The 13,181-nt window shown below is 39.8% G+C and overlaps 1 protein-coding gene across 1 annotated transcript in view; it reads left to right on the forward strand.

The window, feature by feature from the left end:
• DNAH3 (dynein axonemal heavy chain 3) overlaps nt 1-13,181 on the forward strand; it is a 242,044-nt gene that overhangs the window by 117,425 nt on the left and 111,438 nt on the right. Inside the window, exons 38-39 of the mRNA XM_025274559.3 lie at nt 1,977-2,082; nt 5,523-5,652. Of these exons, the coding sequence (XP_025130344.3) occupies nt 1,977-2,082; nt 5,523-5,652 (236 nt within the window). The remainder of the gene's footprint in view (nt 1-1,976; nt 2,083-5,522; nt 5,653-13,181) is intronic.

Consider the following 13,181-nt stretch of genomic DNA (forward strand, 5'->3'; position numbering starts at 1 on the left):
AAGTCACTTCAGTTGTGTCCGACTCTGTGCGACCCCATAAACGGCCTCCCACCAGGCTCCTCTGTCCCTGGGATTCTCCAGGCAAGAACACTGGAGTGGGCTGCCATTTCCTTCTCCAATGCATGAAAGTGAAAAGTGAAAGTGAAGTCGCTCAGTCGTGTCCGACTCTTAGTGACCTCATGGATTGCAGCCTACCAGGCTCCTCCATCCTATGGCTGAGCAATTCTGCTTGTGAGTATATACTGAAAATAAACTTGTGCCCATGTACAACAGGAGACATGTACCAGAATTTTCAGAGCAGCATGATTCACAATAACACTTAGAAATGACCCAAATGCCTATTAATAGGAAAGAATTAGAAAGTATAATAAAATCACAGATTGTAGTATTTGTATGTCATTCAAAATAAGTGAACTGTACTGATAAATGTCTTTATAGATAAGTCTTAATAAAATTAAAGATAAAATCTAAGCAGTATTATATATAAAAGTAAGCCTATAGGGCGTTTCTGGTGGCTTAGTAGTAAAGAATCCACCTGCCAATGCAGGAGACATGGCATTGAACCCTGATCTGGGAAGATCTCACATGCCCCAGGGCAACTAAGCCCGAGTGCCACAGCTACTGAGCCTGTGCTCCAGAGCCCAGGAGCCACAACTACTGAAGCCCACATGCCTAGAGCCCACGCTGCACAGCAAGAGGGGCCGCTGCAATGAGAAGCTTGTGCACCGCAACTAGAGAGCAACCCCTCACTCGCCACAACTAAAGAAAAGCCTTCACAGCAACGAAGACCTAACCCAAACAAAAATAAATAATAAATATTTTTTAAAATGCAAGAAAAGTAAGCCTGTAATATTACATGCAGCATAGTATCCCCTTTTAAATTATTAAACCCAACTAAACAACTAAATATGTGTATGTATACAAAACCATAAGAAGGTAAGAAATCAAAGGACCAGTGAATGTGAGATTCAAGATTCTGTGTAATCTAGGTGGGGAAAGCCAGGGGGATAGGATAAGGGAGACTTTATAATTAGATAAAGGTTATTGTCAAAACCGTAGCTTCTGTCTGGGTGTTGGGTTCATGGACACTGATTACATTATTGAAAACAATTAACTAAGAAAGGCCATGCATGGGCTAATGATGTGTGCCGAGGATAATAATTAATCCAATCATATGCCTCCTAGTCCACAACAAATAAAATAATAAAATAAAAATAAGCTCACATTCCCAAAGGCAATGTAAGGGAGTAGAAAGATCACATGGCCAGTTAGACCAGCCTGGGTTCCCACCTTCAACACACCATTTGCTAGCTGTGTGACCTCTTCCAAGTCAATAAGCCTCTCTGAGCTAGTGTCTCCTCATGTCTAAAATGTAAACCATAAAGAGGAATATTTAGAAATGAAGGCCATTAAGACTTAGCATAGTGGCTGACACATAGTAGGTGCTGAATAAATGGTAGCCAGTGTTAGTAACAAAGAGGAGTGTACCTAGATATAACAGAATGGGGAAAAACTTGCTAAATACAATGTTACATGTCAGTACATGGTAATGTACTAACATTATGAAAATTATAAGAGTAGTTTTCATTGATTAAGAGTGTTCTGTATGCTAGACATAGTGCCAAATTCTTTACTGGCCTTTCATTTAACCATTATAATAATCTTACAAGCTACTTATTTTTTATATTCTTCAATTTACAGACAAGGACACAAATTCAGAGACAGAGAAGAAATTTTTCCGAGGTCACTCAATTAGTAGGATCTGGGGCTGAGATTTGAAAACAGGTCTCTGATTCTCAAGACCCCACTTTTAGCACTGGTTTCTACCCTTTTCCTGGCAAAATCTGTGCATCTTTCCTTTGGCTTGGAGCTGGTGAAGGTCTGTTCTCCAACTCAAGCTCCAGCCTGTTTACCTCACCCCTACGTGCTTGGGAGCCCAATGTGAACCAGGATGGTCCTCTGTTTGTGCTTGCCAGGTGTGGGATGATCTACATGGAACCCCATCAGCTAGGCTGGAAGCCCCTGAAGGATTCCTACATGGATACCCTGCCTTCCAGTCTCACTGAGGAGCACAAGGAATTGGTGAGACCCTCTGGTCCCTTTCCTTTCTGTCCTTCCTTGTCTCCTGACTTCTCATCTCAAAGGCCTTCTAGGATCGTTTTCACGTTCATAATTATGGAAGGCAAGGAGCGGCAGGAAATTCCCTGATTGTCCCCAATTACCTTGCTTTCTGGCTTCTTGCCATTATTATTTTATTTTATTTTGCATGTGGAGCTGGAATTCTGTAGTCAATTTCTGCTTTCTCTTCCATCCTCTCCGTTACTTTTTGACTCCTCAGTGGAGAATTCTGGTGCTTGAGAAATGTTCTATATGATTACTGGGATGTCACCCCTTGACCCTTTGTCCACCAGCAGAAATGCCTCTGGAAGTTGCTCTAGAGGTGTACCAGGTTAGGAAGATCTGTGTTCTTCTTTTTCCTGCCACTTCCCATCCCTGTAACCTAGACGCCATACCTCCTAAATCTAGAGGGCTAAAACCAGTGAGAAATTCTCTTAGCGCAGCTAGTAAGAGTGTCCATTTTCTTCTTCCCTCCCTAAAAGAGGTGTGAATGTTCAGGTTAGAGTAGAACACACAGATGATGGAAGTAGAAAGGGAGAATGAGTGCTTATGGTACTTCTTGCCTTTTGCTGCATTAACAGGGTTGCCTAGTAAAGTTTCCCATGGAAGAAGCCAAGAAGGATTTGAGTTAGATTCTCTTCTCACTGTAGAAATACTCTGGGGATCTGCATGTCCAGACAGACACATGTCCAGATGCATAGTCAGAAGCCAGTCTACACATGCACAGGAAGCCTTCACAGACTTCCCAGTGTCCTCAATAGTCGTACTTCTTACCAGGACTTCTGAGATTGTGATTCCACCCAGCCTGCCCCTCCAGCCTCATCACCTACACTCCTCTCAGGCTCAGCTTATTACCTTCCAGCCCTAGGGTCTTGTTTCCATTCCTAGAAAATCCCAGATTTTACCTCCTCAAGGTTTTTGCACTTTTTATTCCTCTTCTGGAAATCTTGCCCCATTTAGTCTCATAAGGGTTGATTCACCTTTGCCACCCAGGTCTTAGCATAAAGCCCCGCTTCTCCAAGAAGTCTTCCCTGACCACGCTATTAAACCCTTCTTGTTTTATCCAATTGTAATACATTTATTTGTTTCCTACTAGTACATTCCAGGATTTGTAAATACTTAAGTCAGTTCCTTGCTTGTTTAATTATTTATTGTCTCCCCTGCCCCTGAGACTGTAAACCATGAGAACAGAGACCTTGTCTCTCTTGTTCATCATTTATCCTTAGCACCGATCACACTGCATTTAGTAGATGCACAATAAATACTTGCTGACTGAGTACCACATATCCAAGTACTCATACACAGTCATTGTTGTTTAGTCACTTAATCGTATCCAACTCTTTGCAACCCCATGGACTGTAGCACACCAGGCTTCCCTATCCTTCACTATATCACAGAGTTTGCTCAAACTCATGTCCATTAACTCAGTAATGCCATCCAACCATCTGATCCTATGTCACCCCCTTCTCCTCTTGCCCTCAATCCTTCCCAGCATTAGGGTCTTTTCTAATGAGTTGGCTCTTCACATCAGGTGGCCAAAGTATTGCAACTTCAGCTTTAGCAGGGGATTTCCTTTAAGATTAACTGGTTTGATCCCCTTGCTGTCCTAGGAACTCTTAAGAGTCTTCTCCAATACCACAGTTCTAAAGCATCAATTCTTTGGCACTCAGTCTTCTCTACAGTCCAACTCTCACATCTGCACATGACTGCTGGAAAAACCATAGCTTTGACTTTATGGACCTTTGTCAGCAAAGTACTGTCTCTGCTTTTTAATACACTGTCTAGGTTTGTCATAGCTTTTCTCCCAAGGAGCAGTCATCTTTTAATTTCATGGCTGCAGTTACCATCTGCAGTGATTTTGGAGCCTAAGAAAATAAAGTCTGTCATTGTTTCCCCATCTATTTGCCATGAAGTGATGAGACCGGATGCCATGATCTTAGTTTTTTTAATGTTGAGGGTTTTTTAATTTATTTTTTTATTGAAGGATAATTATTTTACAGAATTTTGTTGTTTTCTGTCAAACCTCAACCTGAATCAGCCATAGGTATACATATATCCTCTCTCTTTTGAACTTCTCTCCCATCGAATGTTGAGTTTTAAGGCAGCTTTTTCACTCTCCTCTTTCACCTTCATCATGAGGCTCTTTAGTTCCTCCTCACTTTCTACCATTAGGATGGTGTCATCTTCATATCTAAAATTGATAATATTTCTCCTGACAATCTTGATTCCAGCTTATGATTCATCCAGCCCAGTGTTACTCATGATCTACTCTGCAGATGTTAAATAAGCAGAGTGACAATATACAGCCTTGATGTACTCCTTTGCCAATTTTAAACCAGTCCATTGTTTCATGTCTGATTCTAGCTGTTGCTTCTTGACCTGCACACAGGTTTTTCAGGAGACAGGTAAGGTGGTCTGGTATTCCTATCTCTTTAGGAATTTTCCAGTTTGTTGTGATCCACACAGTCAAAGGCTTTAGCCTAGTCAATGAAGCAGAAGTAGATGTTTTTTGGGAATTCTCTTGCTTTTTCTATGATCCAGCAAATACTGGCAATCTGATCTCTGGTTCCTCTGGCTTTTCTAAATCCAGCTTGTATATCTGGAAGTTCTTGGTTCATGTACTGCTGAAGCCTAGCTTGAAGGATTTTGAGCATTACTTCCTAGCCTGTGAGATGAGTGCAACTGTGCCATAGTTTGGACATTTTCTTTAGCATTGCCCTTCTTTGGGATTATACATAGAAAAGCATCTATACATTTATATATGCACACATATCCACATATAATCACCTATGAGTGTATTTATTTAATGATGACCTGCCTACTTACAAAAAAATAACAACATAATTTTCAGTAAGAGTCACAAAGTTTAAGAAAAAACACTAAAGTAAGAGGAGAAAATCAAGTAATTTCTTCTGAAGAGTAAGTGGGTAGGGAGCAGAGCCAAGAGATAAGAATCATCATACCCACCAGTAAGTATGTACATACATACATATATGTGGGGAATTACTGAAAATAAGCCCGGACCTCTCAGTGTCCACTTTCTACAGGAGTCCTGCCTTATAAATGCCAGTCAGTCATTTCCAAATCAGTTGTTTAGAATTCCTAACATTTTTCTATAGAAAAGTCAGATATAGTGGCTCCTGGAACCTAAAACTGTTTCATGCATCCTGTAGCTGACCCATAGTGGCTCCAAGCTTTTCTTCCGTATTCAGCTCAGTAGAACGGGAGGAGTGGGCATAGTCAGTGGACTGCACGTTAAATAGGAACTGGGGGCACAGGTCTTGTTGCCTATGGATTTTCTTCACTATACCTAGACTCAAAAATCATCAGTAGTCTTATCTTCAGCCTCCTTGAGGTGTACCAAGTTCTTAAACACACTTGTTAATGTCAAATTTTACTCTTAGGTCAATGACATGTTCATGTGGCTTGTCCAGCCCTGCCTTGAATTTACTCGCCTTCACTGTAAATTTGTGGTCCAAACATCTCCCATCCACCTTGCCTTCTCAATGATGAGACTGTACTCCTCTCTTCTTGGTAAGTACTTCCCTACAATTCTTAAGCCAAATGAGGGTATGCCTTGGCTATTTTTATGCCCCCACCCCTGCTAGTCCCCCTATAAGTTACAATGAGACCAGCATTTTGGTCAAGAACAAACAAGTCTTTTGAGTGTACATAGTAGAGTTTGCTGGAAAGAGTCCACATATTTTGGCTTAATCTTTCATTGACTTCCTGGGTATTCTTGTGCATATTAGCCCATTTTTCCTCAGGCTTAGATTCTTCCAGACAATGGGAATAATAATTCCTGTTCCTCTTTACCTATCAGGGACATCCTGGAGGAAAATGAATTTAGATGGCATGTGTAAATGTCTGTCGGAAAAAAGATTCTGAAAAGAATAAAATAGGAAGTTTTCCCCATGTTAAAAAGTTTACTAATGCATATATACGGAATTTAGAAAGATGGTAACAATAACCCTGTATACGAGACAGCAAAAGAGACACTGGTATATACAACAGTCTTTTGGACTCTGTGAGAGAGGGAGAGGGTGGGAGGATTTGGGAGAATGGCATTGAAACATGTATAATATCATATATGAAACGAGTCGCCAGTCCAGGTTCGATGCACAATACTGTATGCTTGGGGCTGGTGCACTGGGACGACCCAGAGGGATGGTATGGGGAGGGAGGAGGGAGGAGGGTTCAGGATGGGGAACACATGTATACCTGTGGTAGATTCATTTTGATATATGGCAAAACCAATACAATATTGTAAAGTTAAAAAATAAAATAAAAATAAAATATGGAATAACACACACACACAAAAGTTTACATTACAAAAAATCTGAATTCACAAAACACATACATACACTATAAGAAAACTGATCACTTTAGTCTCCAAAACTATGGAACTACTCCAGGACATGGAGAACCACTGGTTTAAATGAATCATTGTTTTAAATGTCCTGGAGAAGTTCTCTATAGCTGTCTCACACAAATCAAATTTCACAGAATTCTACTGGAAATGACAGAATATATGTTAATCTGGAGAACTTTTCAGTTCAGTTCATTCACTCAGTTGTGTCCGACTCCTTGCGACCCCATGGACTACAGTACACCAGGCCTCCCTGTCTATCACCAACTCCTGGAGTTTACTCAGACTCATGTCCATTGAGTCAGTGATGCAATCCAACCAACTCAGCCTCCGTCGTCCCCTTCTCCTCCCACCTTAGCATCCACATATAAGTGATATCATACAGTATTATCTTTCTCTGTCAACTTATTTCACTTTAGCATAATGCCTTCCCAGTCCATCCATGAAGCTGCAAATTGCAGAATTTCATTCTTGTTTATGGTTGTATATTATTCCATTATGTATGTATAGCACATCTTCATCCATTCATCTTTTGATGAACACTTAGGTTGCTTTTATATCTTGGCTATTATGAATAATGCAGCTATGAACATTGGGTGCATGTATCTTTTTGAATTCGTGTTTTTGTTTTTTTTTTCAGTATATATCTAGGAATGGAACTACTGAGTTATCAGACAGTTCAGCTGCTCAGTCGTGTCTGATTCTTTGTGACCACATAGACTGCAGCACGTCAGGCTTCCCTGTCCATCACCAACTCCCAGCTTGCTCAAACTCATGTCCATCAAGTTAGTGATGCCATCCAACCATCTCATCCTCTGTCATCCCCTTCTCCTCCCACCTTCAATCTTTCCCAGCATTAGGGTCTTTTCCAATGAGTCAGATCTTTGCATCTGGTGGCCGAAGTATTGGAGTTTCAGCTTTAGTATCAGTCCTTCCAATGAATAGTCAGGTCTGATTTTCTTTAGGATGGACTGGTTGGATCTCTTTGCAGTCCAAGGGACTCTCAAGAGTCTTCTCCAACACCACAATTCAAAAGCATCAATTCTTCAATGCTCAGCTTTCTTTATAGTCCAACTTTCACATCCATACACGACTACTGGAAAAGCCTTAGCTTTGACTAGATGGATCTTTGTTGGCAAAGTAATATTTCTGCTTTTTAATGTGCTGTCTAGCTTGGTCATAACTTTTCTTCCAAGGAGTAAGTGTCTTATAATTTTATGGCTGCAGTCACCATCTGCAGTGATTTTGGAGCCCAAAAAAATAAAGTCTGACACTGTTTCCACTGTTTCTCCATTTATTTCCCATGAAGTGATGGTACCAGATGCCATAATGTTAGTTTTCTGAATGTTGAGTTTTAAGCCAACTTTTTCACTCTCCTCTTTCACTTTCATCAAGAGGCCCTTTAGTTCTTCTTCACTTTCTGCCATAAGGGTGATATCATCTGCATAGCTGAGGTTATTGATATTTCTCCTGGCAATCTTGATTCCAGCTTGTGCTTCACCCAGCCTAGTGTTTCTCATGATGTACTCTACATACAAGTTAAATAAGCAGGGTGACCATATACAGCCTTGACGTACTCCTTTTCCTATTTTGAAATAGTCTGTTCCATGTCCAGTTCTAACTGTTGCTTCCTGACCTGCATACAGATTTCTCAAGAGGCAGGTCAGATGGTCTAGTATTCCCATCTCTTTCAGAATTTCCACAAGTAGTTGTAATCCACACAGTCAAAGGCTTTGGCATAGTTAATAAAGCAGAAATAGGTGTTTTTCTGGAACTCTTTTGCTTTTTCGATGATCCAGCGGATGTTGGCAATTTGATCTTTGGTTCCTCTGCCTTTTCTAAAACCAGCTTGAGCATCTGGAAGTTCACAGTTCATGTATTGCTGAATCCTGGCTTGGAGAATTTTGAGCATTACTTTACAAAGCGTGTGAGATGAGTGCAATTGTGCAGTAGTTTGAGCATTCTTTGACGTTGCCTTTCTTTGGTATTGGAATGAAAACTGACCTTTTCCAGTCCTGTGGCCACTGCTGAGTTTTCCAAATGTGCTGGCATATTGAGTGCAGCACTTTCACAGAATCATCTTTTAGGATTTGAAATAGCTCAACTGGAATTCCATCACCTCCACTAGCTTTGTTCGTAGTCATGCTTCCTAAGGCCCACTTGACTTCACATTCCAGGATGTCTGGCTCTAGGTGACTGATCACACCATCATGATTATCTGGGTCACAAAGATCTTTTTTGTACAGTTCTTCTGTGTATTCTTGCCACCTCTTCTTAATATCTTCTGCTTCTGTTAGGTCCCTACCATTTCTGTCCTATATTTTGCCCATCTTTGCATGAAATGTTCCCTTGGTATCTCTAATTTTCTTGAAGAGATCTCTAGTCTTTCCCATTATATTATTTTCCTCTATTTCTTTGCACTGATCACTGAGGAAGGCTTTCTTATCTGTCCTTGCTATTCTTTGGAACTCTGTATTCAATTGGATGCCATTTCTTTCTCAAGATAACACATAATTCAAAATGATGGTGAATCTTCCTACAGCTTCTACTCCATGAACATATTTTCTCAGCCCATTTCTTCCAGAGGCATATAGGTGTATATTTTTTAAAAAGAATAAATTGGAAATAGTTGAGCCAGAGACTCTCTTTAACCAAATATTAAAATTAAAACTACAGACAGTATTTGTAGAAGCACATGCGTTACATACATTATAATATATTTGTATTTTTATTTGTAAATTTTTCATACTTTCCCAAGCTCCTTTCACTGTCCTTATATAGTATTTCCTCCAGGAAAGAAGGCACCAGCATGAGAAATGGGTTTATTGTCTACAGTCCTGTGTAGCCTCACTCTTGTCTTCCTGAATCTATAACTGTGAATCCTCTCAGGAGTGCTGAAATACACACAACTGCTAAAAACTGGGGAATAGGGATTTCCCTGGTGGTCCAGTGGTTAAGAATTCATGCTCCTGATGCAGAGGGCCCAGATTCCATCCCTGGTCAGAGAACTAGATTCCAAATCCCAAACAAAGTTCTTGATGCTGCCAAAAAATAAAAAAAAAACTGGGGCATAGGTTTAAATTTGATTTTGGAACTATAACATTTAACACTGTCAATGTTAAAATGCAAGAACATGGTAGCTGTGATTAGCAAAAACTTGAGATAAGGAACACTGAATACAGTTTTAGCTTTTATTTTGAAATAATTTTGAATTTAAAGAAAACTTAGCAAAAGAATGTAGAATTACATATGCTCTTTACTTAGATTTCTTTAATGTTAACATCTTATATAACCAAGGAACAATTATCATAATAAGGAAATTAACATTGATACTATACTATTTTATGCATTTTATCTGAATTTCACATTTTTCCACAAATTTTTATGTTCCAAGATCCAATTCAAAATGCCACGTTGTACTTAATTGTTGTATCTTCTTGGTCTCCTACAAGCTATGATAGTTCTTCTGCCTTTCCTGATATTCATAACCTTGTCATTTGGTGAATACTGCCCAGTTATGTTTCTTAATACTTCTCAATTTACATTTGCCTGTTGTTGTTGTTCAGTTACTCACTCATGTCCCACTTTTTGCAGCCCCACAGACTTCAGCATGCCAGGCTTCCCTGTCCTTCACCATCTCCCTGAGCTTGCTCAAACTCATGTCCATTAAGTCAGTGATGCCTTCCAACCATCTTGTCCTCTGTCATCCCCTTCTCCTGTCTTCAATCTTTCCCAGCATCAAGGTCTTTTCCAATGAGTCAGCTCTTCTCATAAGATGGCCAAAGTATTGGAGCTTCAGCTTCAGCATCAGTCCTTCCAATACATATTCAGGGTTGATTTCCTCTAGGATTAACTGGTTGGATCTCCTTGCAGTCCAAGGGACTATCAAGAGTCTTCTCCAGAACCACAGTTCAAAAACATCATTTCTTCAGTACTCAGCCTTCTTTATGATCCAACTCTCAAATCCATACATGACTACTGCAAAAACCACTGGCTTGACTAGATGGACCTTTGTTGGCAAAGTAATGTCTCTGCTTTTTAATATGCTGTCTAGGTTGGTCATAGCTTTTCTTTCAAGGAGCAAGTGTCTTTTAATTTCATGGCTGCAGTCATCATCTGCAGTGATTTTGGAGCCCAAGAAAATAAAGTCTGTCATTGTTTCCATTGTTTCCCCATCTATTTGCCATGAAATGATGGGACCAGATGCCATGATCTTAGTTTTTTGAATGTTGAGTTTTAAACCAGCTTTCTCACTCTCCTCTTTCACCTTTATCAAGAGGCTCTAGTTCCTCTTCGCTTTCTGCCATAATGGTGGTGTCATCCACATATCTGAGGTTATTGATATTTCTCCCAGCAATCTTGCCAGTTTTCCTAGTTTTGTCATAATTAGACTAAGATTGTGATTTTTTAAAAAAATTGAAGTATAGTTGATTTGCATTATTATATGTTTCAGGTGTACAGCTTAGTGATTCACAATTTTTAAAGATTATATTTCATTTAAAGTTGTTTTAAAACATTGGCTATATTTCCTGTGTTGTACAATATATCATTGTAATTTATCTGTTTTATACATAGCAGTCCAAAGCTCTTAAACACCAGCCACTGTCGTGCCCCTCCCCTGTCCCTCTTCCCAGTGGCAACCACTAGTTTGTTTTCTGCAAGTCCATATCTTTTCACTAGTTTGTTATAGTTTTAGATAAGAAATAACATACAGTATTTGTCTTTTTGTCTGACTTATCCTACTAAGAATAATAACCTCCAAGTCCATCCATGTTGTTGTAAATGGCAAAATTTCATTCATTTTTATGACCAAGTAGTATTCCATTGTGTGTGTGTGTATGTGTATATGCATACATATATTTATATATAGTCTTATTTAGCAATTCATCAATGGCACCCCACTCCAGTACTCTTGCCTAGAAAATCCCATGGATGGAGGAGCCTGGTAGGCTGCAGTCCATGGGTTCGCTAAGAGTCGGACACGACTGAACGACTTCACTTTTACTTTTCACTTTCCTGCATTGGAGAAGGAAATGGCAACCCACTCCAGTACTCTTGACTGGAGAATCCCAGGGACGAGGGAGCCTGGTGGGCTGCTATCTATGGGGTCGCACAGAGTCGGACACAACTGAAGTGACTTAGCGGCTAGCAATTCATCTGTGGATAAAGACTTAGGTTGCTTCCATATCTTGGCTATTGTAAGTAATGCTGCTATGAACATTGAGAGCATGTATCATTTTGAATTTGTGTTTCGTTTTTCTCAGATATATATCCAGGAGTAAACCCTGGATCATATGGTAGTTCTATTTTTAGTTTTTTGAGGAACCTCCATACTATTTCCCACAGCGGCTGCACCAATAAACATACCCACTAACAGAGGTTCCCTTTTCTCCACTAATCCCACTAATCTCCCCTACAGGGTTCTACCCAGAAATTGCCTCGCATTTGTCTTTTAATTTTTATTCCAAATACAGCAACCTATATTGGGAAGTGGTTTTAGTGCATGAAGGCTCACCTGGAGTACCAGTTAGCTGATCACCAGTGAAGTTACTCAGTTGTGTCCAACTCTTTGTGATCCCATGGACTGTAGCCTACCAGGCTCCTCCATCCATGGAATTTTCCAGGCAAGAGTACTGGAGTGGATTTCCATTTCCTTCTCCAGGGGATCTTCTGGACCCATAGATTGAACCCAGGTCTCCCACATTGCAGGCAGAGCCTTTACTGTTTGAAAGTGAAAGTGAAAATGAAGTCACTCTGTCGTGTCCGACTCTTTGCGACCCCGTGGACTGTAACCCACCAGGCTCCTCCGTCCATGGGATTCTCCAGGCAAGAGTGCTGGAATGGGTTGCCATTTCCTTCTCCAGGGGATCTTCCCCACCCAGGGATCGAACCCAGGTCTCCTGCATTGCAGGCAGACGCTTTAACCTCTGAGCCACCAGGGAAGCCTGTTTGAGCTACCACTAAATCCCACTAATCTCCATTAATTCCCACTAATCTCCACTAATCCACTAATCTCCATCTAATCCTTGCCACATTAGATACGTGGTCTTTTTGATGAAAACCATTCTGACAGGTGTGAGGTGATAACTGATTGTAGTTTTAATTTACATTTCTCTGATGATTAACTATATTGAGCATCTTTTCATGTGCCTGTTGGTCATCTGTATGTATTATTTGCAAAAATGTCTATTCAGATCTTCTGCCCATTTTTAATCAGGTTGTTTATTGATGTTGAGTTGTATGACTTGTTTTTATATATTTTAGATATTAACTCCCTTATTAGTCATATCATTTGCAAATATTTTCTCCAGTTCAGTAGGTTGTCTTATCATTTTCTCCATTGCATCCTTTGATATGGAAAAGATTTTAAGGTTAATTAGGTCCCAACTGTTTAGCCAACTTGTTTCCTTTGCCTTAGGGGAAAAATCAAAATAATATTGCTATGATTTATGTCAAAAGGTGTTCTGTTGTTTTCTTCTAGGAGTTTTATGGTTTATAGTCTCACATTTAAGTTTTAATTCATTTTGAGTTTATTTTTTATATATAGTGTGAGGAAATGTTCTGATTTTATTCTTTTACATATAGTTGTCCTGTTTTTACATATAGTTGTCCTTTTACATATAGTGGTCCCAGGACCACTTACTGAAGAGACTGTGTTTTCTCCACTGTATATTTTTACCTCTTTTGTCATAGA

Source organism: Bubalus bubalis, chromosome 24, assembly GCF_019923935.1.
Source record: "Bubalus bubalis isolate 160015118507 breed Murrah chromosome 24, NDDB_SH_1, whole genome shotgun sequence".
Taxonomy (NCBI): Eukaryota; Metazoa; Chordata; class Mammalia; order Artiodactyla; family Bovidae; genus Bubalus; species Bubalus bubalis.